Here is a 12,287-nt window from a genome sequence, read left to right on the forward strand (position 1 = left end):
CTACTTGTTTTTTCTTTGCTCTAAAAGACAGGATAGTGAAAAAGTAGAATTTGATGTAGAACATGGTTCCATTTCAACCTGCACCTTGGGACTCCATTTTGAGATTATAACTAAAGCTATTTATATCCCGCCTATTGCATTGTTAGCGCTACACAGCTAACACATCTTCAGCAATGCTAACACAGTACTGAACATTAGAGGAATGCGGCTCATACGAACTGTATTGGCCTATACTTATCGAAACATGCTCCCCCTTTCCTCCCGATTTCAATGGTCCAATCATATTCCTGCATCTTACTTCTGCAACCTCCACTATCACCATGACACTATGGCGCTGGCATAGACCAGATTTAATACCAGACCTTGAGGGTATCATTTTTAAAAGACAAGCCAAGCATGGCCTGACATGACCAGGACAAAGACACTCCTTCCCTTTGAAGACAGGAAAGTAGACTGAACTGACGCAATTTTACAGAATAATTTAATATACTCTCTCCTTCTAGTTCTACAGTATGCATTCAATAGCTTATTCCTGATCCGCAGATTAAAGATGACATAGCAGTCCAGTGGATAAGGATGACAATGCACTTTGGAGAGGAACATGCTCAGATGGAGTAGCACTGGGACCAAATTTAGTCCCGAAAGCCTTTGAAACAACACATTAAACTTTTCATTCAATGCTAAAGATCATGGGATCACAGCTGACTCAGATCTCTCTTTTGAAACCCGAAGCATAATTTCCTTCACCGGAGGAAAATCGTCAAAACGAGCCACTTCTTTTTGCTAAACGACGCAGAAAAAGCCATCTGTGCTTTTAATGGAGGACCGCAGTCACTCAGGGGGCTCGAATGTCACTGAAAACCGCCTTTTGAATTGTTAAAAAAATCCGCTGCTAGGATCCCAACCAGAACCCAAACAAAACAGTTTTAACTCGCTTCGCCAGCTACCAATAAACAAGCGGGCCCGATTTCAAGTTGCTGCTGTTACCCTATCGGGCGTTAAATAGGCTTGTGTATGCTTATTTACGACAATTCTCCAACCCCAGCAATCAGTCAACGTTGCTAGGTTCACAAGATACTGGCTATTTGGTTCAGCCCAAGAACAGGAACATCTACATCTTGTTTTGTGTGAAGGTGTGGTTGGCAGTCTGTAGGCATGTACTGATGGATTGATAGATAAAATTATTATGCAACTCTAATTATGTTCAGTTTTACCCAATGTTTCCCTTAAAGGGATTATACTAGTCCTAGTGAATTTAACTGAATTGTTGGTACTGCTTTTCCACAAAGAGACCCACTACCGTGGCTGACCAAGCGTTAACCGGAAACACGTTCCCGTTTACAGAAACCGCTCCTGATCATACTGCTTGATGGGAAAAGGGAGAGATGTAGATGTCCAGACTCCTGTTTACGCTGACATCAAGTACGAGGACAGAGAGCACAAATTAAAGTCCGGATATCACGTCTGTTTTTAACAGGGCCTGAAAACGAGCCTGACCAGCTACCAACGGGCCACAGCCCCAGTGAATGCAGGGAAGTCACATGACCCTGTAGTACAGAGCACAGGGAAAAGCCTCTCACAGACCAGACACACGAAAAAAAACCCTTACATAACACACCCACCACAAGCATAACCTAACATTAACATAGAGGGTCTCAAACTAGGGTCAGAGGTTTTTTAAGGGGCCTGCAACAAAATGTGAAATTAATTTTCACATTAATAATATATTTACATGTTTCCTAATTTAGATATTTTAACCTTGGATAAAACAAATATGGTCTAATAAGAGTGTGGCTATAAAGTCCTTGGTAATATTATGATTGTAATCATTAATTACATATTTGCTTTGTACTGAACACAGGATTCATGTCGTATGACTCTCTGTTCAGCTTCCACACTTCCAAGTGCTAGTAAAAGTAGCCTGTGCTGTAAACTGTAGTGGGTGCTGGATGAAGCTGCTACAATACAGTTAAAATATTATCAAGGTGGGGTGCTCAACCAAAGCCCGGCCATTTTGTGTGGGTCCTTGAAATATCAGTGCTGAAAATACAATGGACAAAAATTCTGCCATTAAGAGGAGAACAGACAACAATGCTGGAGCTGTATGAAAATGGCAATGACAGAGACCGTGTTACACGCACGGCAATCCAGAAAACATCTTTATCCTGGTTCTGATAATATTCTGAATAAGCTTTAGCCACACAATATGAAGGCCCCTAATGTATGCATGTCACCATAGTACCCCAAACAGTATGTTGTAAATTTATTAGCCAAGTGGAAGGAATATTCCGAACAATGTCTTTCCATGACTATATGACTATGACTATATTCTATCCACATCTTAAACTGGTTACTCATAAAAACCAAATACCGGTTTTTGTGTTATAATTGGAATACTTGAATAGTCTGGTTACCGTGATAATATTCATGTGCACGAAACACAGTTATTGACTAAAACAAGACCTCCAACGTCTGCAGTCTCTGCCTAAAGCTGAAGAAATGGAACGAAATCTGCAGCACAAACAATAGTTTGATCCACAAGAACGTCGGCGCCCGACCAACCTTACGTTATACCTCCAGGAATAAAATTCTAATCTTGTGAGCAGACAGATAAAACTGACCGCACAGGGGAACGAGAGCAGTGTGCAGAATTGATTTCTTTGCAGCGTAAGACACGCCGGCGACTATTCTTTATGTTGCTTCTGGTCCGGTGGCACACACAAAGGGGCAGAGACACTGAAGAGAAGCTGCACTGATCACCTGTGGGCTCGTTAATATTTAATGCGGCCCTTCAGGGGGTGGGGGGGACGTGAGGGGAGTCATTGATTTTACTGCTACTCAGCATCACTGTCATGATGTCACGGCGACATCTTGGAAGCATCAGCTATATGTAGCACACACAGCCCAGGCCAGGCGCTGTTTCAATAAATGCTCTTGTTTAAGTTTGAATATTGTTATTAATGTGTGTTTAAGTATTGCAAATACATTCTAATGATTCTTTTTTTCTTGTCACGAATGCAGTTTGGGACAGCTAATCACCAAAAATAAACCTGAAAAACTGTTTGTGAAGAAAAATAACCTAACACTTGGTTTTAAGTCAAAGTTCAGGACGAACGCTTGGCTAACACCCAGGACTCCGTCAGATAAAGCGCGAAAATTAGCCGTGAGTCTCTAATGAACACTGAGGCACTGCGGACGGCTGAAAGGCCGAAGCACGCTAGTCTTCAGTTTCACAATAAAGAGCTGAAAAGAAACTATATTGTCAAGATACCTACGATGTAAAAACTTTTTGTTTTGAGTGCGGGCTCCCGTCTTTCTACTTCTCCAATGAGCATGAACATTAAAAGGCCCATCTTTACACATCTTTGCCGTAAGTCGTAAGCGCGCGGGCTCGGGGCGGCGTACTTGGCCTGGCGTTGATGACCACGTTCTCCCCGGAGTGCGGCGCGGCGAAGCGGCCGCCGTCGCCGGCCTCCTCGCTGGAGCCGAACTCCACCACGTCCACCAGGCTGAGGGGCACGCTCCACTTCAGCAGCAGCTTCTGCCCCAGGGACGCACCCCCGCCGCTGCCCCCGCCGCCGCTGTCCTGGCTGCCCCTGTAGGGGGAGGGGAGGGGAGGGGCAAGGCGCACACGCTCAGACTCGCTTATCCTCTGAGGGTTTATAGCACTGGCTCTCAAACTCAATCCTGGGGACTTGGGTAGGCTGGTTTTTGTTACAGGCAATCTTTTTTCAGTTATAGTTGTTACAGTTCTAGTCAAGGTTGTTGGACACAAGTTCGCAATTAGTTCCTGGAACTTAACACAATGCGGGTCTGGCTCATTATCATTTGCTTTGTCCGTGGGTTCTTCATTATCTACCAAATGGGTAGTTTTAGTGGTAATGTGTCCACCTTTTTACCAATTAGGAGCCTACTGATTCAGTTTGATCACTTTATTACCTTCTTTCATGCAACTGTTTGCAATATAGCACAATAAGCACAATGTGAATATGGGACATTTATTCTTCATGCATAGCTATCTATGTGTAAAATGTGGCTTAAGAGAGTAAATAATCCCTCAAAGCCTAAAAAGCATGCAATCAAAAAAAAATTAACAGCTTATTAAAATTCTGGGATTACAGTCGGAACAACGACCAGGAAATACAGGGGTCCACAGGACTGAGTTTGAGTACAGCTGTTTTATAGGGCTACTCAGTCCGATAAGTGCAAGGCAGGCACTGCAGTCCCACATTCAGCCTGGATCGTGTCACTGGCCTACCGTGAGCGAGAAACCGCAAAAAAAGGCGGGAAAACACAACGGGTTTACTCCCACCAGCTGTGAGGTGTGTATCAGCAGGCCATCACTGCAGTTCAGTTGTCTGAGTTACCACTGAACTTTCTCCAGCCGATAACCTATCAGGTGTTTGCCCGGGGCCAGTCGTCACCAGCGAGATAGCGCCGTCTTCAGATCAGCGCTAGCTCTCTCCCGCGCAGCTGTGCGGTCCCTAGCGGGAAAGCGCTCGCCATCCTGCGGGCAGGCGCGCCAGCTGCACCTCGTTTGGCGCGTGGGCGCACAATGGCTCGGCCAAACGGCTGGCGGTTGCCAGCGGTAACCAAAAGAACGGATATGGCGCTGTTTTTTTTAATAGGAAACGGGCTCTCACCGAACGTTAGCCGTGGCGCACATCAGCACGTCGTTGAGCAGGAAGACACGCCGCTCCTTGGTCTTGACCATCTCCCCGCGGTCGTTGTACACGGTCTCCACCATGTCGTCCGACCGGATGAGGTACCGGCTGTCACTGCTCAGGAGCTGAAAGAAGAGGAAGAGTTATTATTACTGCCAGCCGTCCACCTTCTGAAATATTTACTCCTAGTCAGGGTCGCGGGGGGGGGGGGGGGGGGGGGGGGGGCTGGCGCCTATCCCAACGTGCACTGGGTGAAAGGCAGGAATCTGCACAGGTTACCAATCTATCACAGGGCCTGTTGTTGTTGTTGTTGTTAGTCGTGGTGTTGTTGGTGTTGTTTTCATTGTTGCTGTTGTTAATGTTGATGTTGTTGGTGTTGTGGTTGTTGGTGTGTTGTTGTTGATGCTGTTGTGGTTGTTGGTGATGTTAGCATTGTTGTTGATGGTGTTGTTGACTGTGTTGTTAGTATTGTTGCTGATGGTGTTGATTGTGTTGTTAGTATTGTTGCTGATGGTGTTGATTGTGTTGTTAGTTTTGTTGTTGATGGTGTTGGTGTTGTTGGTGTTGTTGCTGTTGTTGGTAGGAACCTTTATAAGGTCCAACATTCTAATTGTTATATATTTTTTTACTTTATTATTTTGTTCACCGTACCTTGTTGAGGTAGCGCTCGTTTATGGCCTTGGCGATGTGCTTGACTTCGCAGCGCTGGTCGGCCTCCCTCTTCTTCTCGTTCAGCTTCTCGGCCAGCGTCTCCAGCTCGGTCAGCGCCATCTGGAGCGGCAGTCTGTCGGCGTGGCCGACGGGCGTGTTCTTCAGCATGTCCTTAACGCGGGGCCAAAAAACGCGTAACATTGTCACACGGCCAATCGTCAACCTTACGCCCTGCTGTACACTCATCATCACACCACAACACGTACATTTGTCTCAGAAAAAGGAGGATGAGTTTAGGCTACGGTAGGTCACATAAACAAATTGTGCCGAGGGCAGGAGACTGAAACCACATCAAAAAAGTGACTTGTAGTATATTTAAACACACGGAGTGACTTGTATATTTAAACACGCCTTCACATGATGAGGTCTGTTTCACATCAATAAAAATTCCTTCCCCCTTTTAAAATTGTTATTACTTCTATAACCCCTGGTTGATTGTCTATTTTCGTCATGTACTGTCTGTCTTCCACCACGCACACACATTTTATAAATAAATTTTATAAAAGCACATGGCACATCCACTGTTATTTGGGACAAGCAAATAACACAAATTAAAATGGAAGATGATATTCTTTTTCTGATCATTATTACTTCAACAAACAGTTTCACAGTTGAGCTACATCATCTTTGGTTTGTGAGTCCAGGGCGCCCTCTGTTGGTCAATCCAAACTGGTCAATCCCCAGCACTAAATTTCTACCACTCTAAACACGTTGTAGGCCAATAAAATAGTGACGTTCTGCCATTATATTTTTTCATTATAATTATAATTTACAATTGCGCTTCTGGAGCCTGAGCCACTTCAAAGCTGTGACATTATGCAGTCCAAATAATATCTCTCCTTTGAAACAGGCTTAGTAACTGCGCTGTTAAGAGGAGGTGACAAAGGACATACATTTCAAGAATGGCAGCTGTGACTGCCTGTTTGCACTGTGTTTCATCATGTGGTTCTCCAGCAGACACCCAATGAAAGGGAGCTGGGAGAACCGAAAGTTTGGAACAGACAGGCGGGACCCCAGGGAGGTGGGGTGGGGTGGGGTGGAGATGTGGGGGAGTGTACCTGCAGGAGCAGGATGAATTGTGGGAATCGCTGGATGGGCTTCATCATTAACCCGTAGAGGGTCACGCGGTCGCCGCTGCTGTCCTGGCAGTGCTGTGGGCCAGGCCGGGCAAACACAGGGGAGGTCAGCTGTTTTACAACAGTCAGCGAATTCAACCGATGCGTTACGATACGTTCCACAGATTTTTTTGGAAAAGCACAGTTTCTCCTCCAAAACACTCGCTGCCTACATTCAATTTCATTCCACTGGCACGGGTGAGCTGTCCTTGTTTCAGTGGAAGACAACTTATATCCTCCTGGATCCCAACAGAAAAAAGTTTGAGTATTTACATTTTTTGTCAGGTTACCGGATGACAAAAACATGCTGCAGTCAAAAATACTTTCAACAAATATTATTTATTTTATTGAACGTCTCTTGCCAGTTAGGTTTCGGTATTGTAGAATATATCAGGCTTCTACAGTGTTCCCTTTTTAAAAGCATTTTCTCCTGAGAATTGATGTGTGGTAACTGGAAGAATAATTTAGGAGCACATCTCCCAATTAGGATACATTTGTGTGCTCTTGTTGTACGTCGCTCTGGATAAGAGCGTCTGCCAAATGCCTGTAATGTAATGTAATCTCTTGGAGAAAATGCCATTGTAGAGCCCTGTATAGACACTGCTGTGAAAAAGTATTTCCCCCCTTCTTGATAACTTTTTTTTAATTGAATAAATGTAATTACAATTTTAAAATATGTTTTGTGTTTTCCTTCTCTAAAATTAAATTTTGCCAAAATATCTGAAACCATTCAGTGTGACAAACATGCAATGATAGAGGAAATCGGGTAGGGGGCAAATGCTTTTTTCACGGCACCGTAGCTCTTGAGATTAAGACCGGAGAATCGGTCACACATGCTCGTCTTAGGAGGATATGCAGCTGGCGCAGGTCACCGCTGGTTCAGGCAGGATTACGTACTGCGCCAGACAACGCATACCACACACTGGATCGGTGTCTTTACAAGTGGAGCCGGGCGATAGCCACATTAACGCTCATTTTCACAGAAGGTTTCGCAGCGCCGCTCGCTGGGGTTGATATTTAAGCCTAGCGTAGCGCGCGGTCGTCCCGACCGCGGTTCAGTCGCAAAGCCCCTTCCAAGTTCTCTTACTTTGAGGAATTCCACGAACGCCGGTTTGGAGGCGCACGTCTTCTTCAGCACCCCCATAGCCGTGCTGAAGTTGTTCACGTACTCGCTGTAGGCGTCCAACACCATGGATTTGGAGAACTTAACAGGGTGAAGAAACAGAAGAAAGAAAACCCCATCAAGTTACATTGCGCGTGTTACATACAGTACTAAACATATTATGGCATTTGTGAGACTTGGAGCACTTGCATACAGACATGCCACTTTTCAGTAAATGAGTCATCTGTCGGATCTGTGCAATCCATTATACTGTGTGGCATGTGAGAGAGACACACAGGCTGGCACAGGCTTTGCCCCTCTTTGCATCGGTCACACACGCGTTAATCTTCCCTCACAAGGGCTCCAGCTAAAGGCATCCAGCCATCTCTAACAATAATGAGGTCAGGAAGGGGTGCTGGGGGGAGTGGGGGGGTGGGGCTTGTGTCAATGCCGAAATAGACTTCCTTTGTTTTCCGGGAAGCGCCTGCACAGCAGGGGGGTGGGGGGGTGGAGACTCCGCAGGGGGGTGGTGGTGGTGGTGGGGGGGCACATCTGGAGATTCCGATGTGGCAGCGCACAGCTGCGTGGGGGGGTGTCGGTGGGAGTCGGGAGCGGAGCCGGGATTAATCCGGGTAAACAGGCCCTGCATTGAGGCCCGCTGCTCGTCTGGCCGACCGTTATCAGCTTCTGCGACCCCACGCCACCCTTCCCCCCCACCGCTCGCCCATCCCCCACCGCCCCCCGACCCCCGGGAGGGCGACTCACCGAAGCCACGAAGACGTCGCCGATCATCTCGGAGGCGTCCCACTCGGCCACGCGGCTGGCCAGGGCGATCTGGAACAGGGCGTGGCACTGCAGGATCTCCCGCACGCGGTAGAACGTCATCTTCAGCTTCCGCTCGCTCAGGAGGCGGGGGTCCATCTCCGACAGGGGCCTCTCATAGTGCTGGGGGGGGGGGGAGGGGGGGAGGATGGGGGCAAGGAGAGGGGGAGCAGGAAGAAGAGAGAAAGCCAGTGCGAAGATTGAGAGAGAGAGAACATTAGAAAGAGAGATTTTGTCCCCATTGTGTTTACACATTGTGATCAGTTTTTTTTTTTTTAAACTGTAAAATTGTACAAATCATTTAACATTCGCCTATTTCACTTGGCTATTTTTGAAGAGACACAAAACTAAGAAAAGAGAAGCAAAAGAGAGAGGGAGTGAAGAAAAGAGGGATGTGAAACTTTCACTCATGTCATTTATTGTACAGCTTTTCACCACACGCAATATCAGTAGTGTTACTGCTTATGCTGCTCACGTTTCTGCAGTTACCCTACGTGTGGACATGGGGTTACTTTGCCATTATGACCTCATAAGTCACATAAGACAACAGCATCTGTCAAATGCACAGATGCAATTTAATACATTTCTACCACAAGACCATAGAGACAAACACACATATCGTTGTCCAAAAACAGTGGCGCCCAATCATATGTCACAGACACCCAACAGCATGCAGGTTTTCATTCTGACCAATCACTACACTTGCTGATTTCACTCGCTAACACACCAGAGAGGAAGGAACTAATGGGAACTAACTTCATGGCACATGACTGAGCACCACAGTCCTACAAGGATGTAAACTTTTGCCAGACAAAGCAGAGAGGAAATACAACCTAAGCCTGCGCTGCGCTTGTACACTACTCATGCTCCCGTGATAAACTAGTACCATTTTCAATATTTGAATTCAAGTAGAGTTTACCTGCGAGTGGCACACACTTTCACTTCCCTTACCTCTAGTATGCGCTTCAGTGCATCCAGATAGTTCTTTTCGCTTTCCAGTATCGACTGCAGTATGTACCTCCTCACCACCTACGGGCAGAAACGCAGGGACAAATGAGTCAGTAATGAGAGTAATTATGCCGCGTAATTACGGTCGAAAGCATTTAGACACGCTTTGGCTCAAAGTTGCAGCAGTGCATCACCCAGGTGTATGTGCTACATATTGCTGATAGCCATAAAGCTCCAAAGCACTTAGAGATAGTGAAAGGTTCTATATAAATACAATCCAGTATTTGTTTATTTTAGACCATTTCATATTTTTAGTTTTATGGATTACCAGCCCAGAGCGTATATATGTATATTTCAGTCTAGAGGTATCACCTCTTGACAAAGAGAGGAGATCTACTAGTACCTCTATGTGTCTCTAACCATTCGAATAGCACACGGACAGGCTGAGCAGACTGGTGGAGTTGCAGTCTCGGAAGGCTAGCAGCTTCTAGGTTAGCGGGGAATCTAGGGTGTGGTAATGTTGTTTTTCTCTTTTGCAGTGTTGTGAAGCTGAAAGCAGGCAGTGGTGTAGATGGGACTGTGGGTATTTGATATTTGATTTTTTTGTCTGTTTATTTATATTACTGACTTTTTTCAGCAATTGTTACTATAGTGACTTTGCCACAACCCATAACTGATCAATAAATCACTGCAATCAATGTTGTTTTCTTGTATTGTAGACATATTCTATTCTGTCTATCCTGGCATAGGGGGAGGTTTTGTCTCTTCCTGGTAGTTGGTAATTGGTTAGGCATGTTTCACCCTACGTTGGTGGTTATATGCTACCTGGCGCCCGAACATAACAAGATAGCCACGTCCATGAATACTACAATACCGCCACAGTGGTGTAGATGAGAACAGTGAGGCAGTGGTGCAGTGGTGTAGATAGGAACACTATGATGCAGTGGTCTGAATTATAATGCTGAGACACAGTCATTACATTACATAACTACCATTTGGCAGGTGCTCCTAACAGTACAAACACAAGTGCAGATCAAGGACCAAAATGCAGCAATTCCCCAGAGGAGAAAATTATAGCACAGAGAGAGACAGCAAGAGCAAATGATGCAGTGTTAAGTGAATGAGAATGACTTAGAATGAGTGAAAGAGAATGAGTATGAATAAGTGAATGAGAATGACTGTGAACAAGTGAATGAGAATGACTGTGAACAAGTGAATGAGAATGACTGTGAATAAGTGAATGAGAATGACTGTGAACGAGTGAATGAGAATGACTGTGAACGAGTGAATGAGAATGACTGTGAACAAGTGAATGAGAATGACTGTGAACGAGTGAATGAGAATGACTGTGAACAAGTGAATGAGAATGACTGTGAACGAGTGAATGAGAACGACTGAGATTGAGTGAATGACGACCGTGAATGAGTGAATGACGACTGTAAACGAGAGAATGAGAATGACTGTGAATGAGTGAATGAGAACGACTGAGAATGACTGAATGACGACAGGGGTCGGGCGTACCTGCTGTTGAGAGAGTCCCTCTGGCATGGGGCTGAGCTCGGGCTCCACGTTGAAACACTCCACCTCGATGAAGAGGTCCCCTTCCTCCTCCAAGCAGGACGACTTCCGCTCTGAGGAGCCGGAGGGAGACGAGAAGGCGCGCGTCAAACGCGTTAGCGTGCGTGCGAGCGAAAGCGCGCCCGCGCGTGCGTGCAGAAGGCTCGCCGCGCTCTTACCTTGGCAGAAGGATTTGGTTTTTATGAACGACCTTCCCTTTTTCACTGCAGCTTTGGTCTTCTCTAGGCCGTCTTTGGTCCCTTCTTTCGCCGCCTTCACCAGTTTCTGCATCTTATTCGTAAAAATTTGCAAGCGTTAGAAGGACGAACCACGACACCAGCACACTTTGAATTAAGCACAACTTCAGAGGAACTCCATAAAAACACATGTAGTGCTGTCATAAGCCTATAGCAGCCCATTTTTAGATACAATGGGCCTCATTCACAAAACCTTTCTTTAATTATTCTTACTTTTGTTCTTAAAAAGGTTCCTGCGAAAAACCAATATGGGATTCACGCACACACATGCAGACCTTTGTTTTTGTGCGTATCCCAGGCGCATGAGAAGACAAATGCTGACGGTCTGTAAATTTTATGTGCAATCCTGTTCGTGCGCTTAACACAAGGAAACAGCCATGAACGAAATAAGAAAAAAAAAATGCCAAAATGTTCTTGGAAATGTTCTTACACACAGTTACAATCAAATGTGAGGCCCAATATCTTGTAGCAGACACTCATATGCATGGGAAAGCACAGAGAGTACACTGTTTCTTCCCCTTGAACTCTAACACAACCTGAGCCTGGTGTAGAGTAGAAAATGTCTGTTACAAAACTCCTTCTTTCATTTGTTACTGTTCCACAAACTGAATCATAAAGAAGTAAACAAAAATGACGGCAAAGCAAGTGTACAGAGGAGGCAAGATAAGCATACATAAGCATTATGACCAGATCATAACAACTGACATTAGTTTATAAAGCATGTAATGATATGCGTCATTGCATGAGTTACGTGACATCATATATCACATGTCCTATGAAAACCAACTGCCATGTGTTATGATACTTATACAACAACGCTTATAATGCACTCTGTAGCACTTATTAATGTTCCCTGTTATAGATTACAGTGGTACAACCACATAGCCTGAGTCTAAGATCTGGCCCTCATCCAGTCAATGATGTAAGTGGCCTTAATAGCAGCCACAGCTTCTTACTGTACTTTGTGTGGGTTGAAACTCACAAAAATTCAGGGAAAGTGTTGGCAGTAAACGGCAGCCAGATGACTTCCACACATTTTCCCCATTGCAAGTTTCACCGTTGTCGGAGCACAGAAACACTCAGGTGCAAAAAATATATTTACTGTTGTCTA

The 12,287-nt window shown here is 45.4% G+C and overlaps 1 protein-coding gene across 2 annotated transcripts in view; it reads right to left on the minus strand.

Annotated features, from left to right (window-relative positions):
• arhgef10 (Rho guanine nucleotide exchange factor (GEF) 10) overlaps nucleotides 1-12,287 on the minus strand; it is an 87,117-nt gene that overhangs the window by 40,553 nt on the left and 34,277 nt on the right. For both annotated transcript variants that reach the window (XM_035379946.1, XM_035379936.1), the window contains 9 exons: nucleotides 11,099-11,210; nucleotides 10,884-10,993; nucleotides 9,366-9,443; nucleotides 8,358-8,537; nucleotides 7,578-7,694; nucleotides 6,434-6,526; nucleotides 5,316-5,486; nucleotides 4,644-4,789; nucleotides 3,406-3,596 (listed from right to left, as the gene is read on the minus strand). In XM_035379946.1, coding sequence (XP_035235837.1) covers nucleotides 3,406-3,596; nucleotides 4,644-4,789; nucleotides 5,316-5,486; nucleotides 6,434-6,526; nucleotides 7,578-7,694; nucleotides 8,358-8,537; nucleotides 9,366-9,443; nucleotides 10,884-10,993; nucleotides 11,099-11,210 — 1,198 coding nt within the window. The remainder of the gene's footprint in view (nucleotides 1-3,405; nucleotides 3,597-4,643; nucleotides 4,790-5,315; nucleotides 5,487-6,433; nucleotides 6,527-7,577; nucleotides 7,695-8,357; nucleotides 8,538-9,365; nucleotides 9,444-10,883; nucleotides 10,994-11,098; nucleotides 11,211-12,287) is intronic.

This window comes from Anguilla anguilla, chromosome 1, assembly GCF_013347855.1.
Source record: "Anguilla anguilla isolate fAngAng1 chromosome 1, fAngAng1.pri, whole genome shotgun sequence".
Lineage (NCBI taxonomy): Eukaryota > Metazoa > Chordata > Actinopteri > Anguilliformes > Anguillidae > Anguilla > Anguilla anguilla.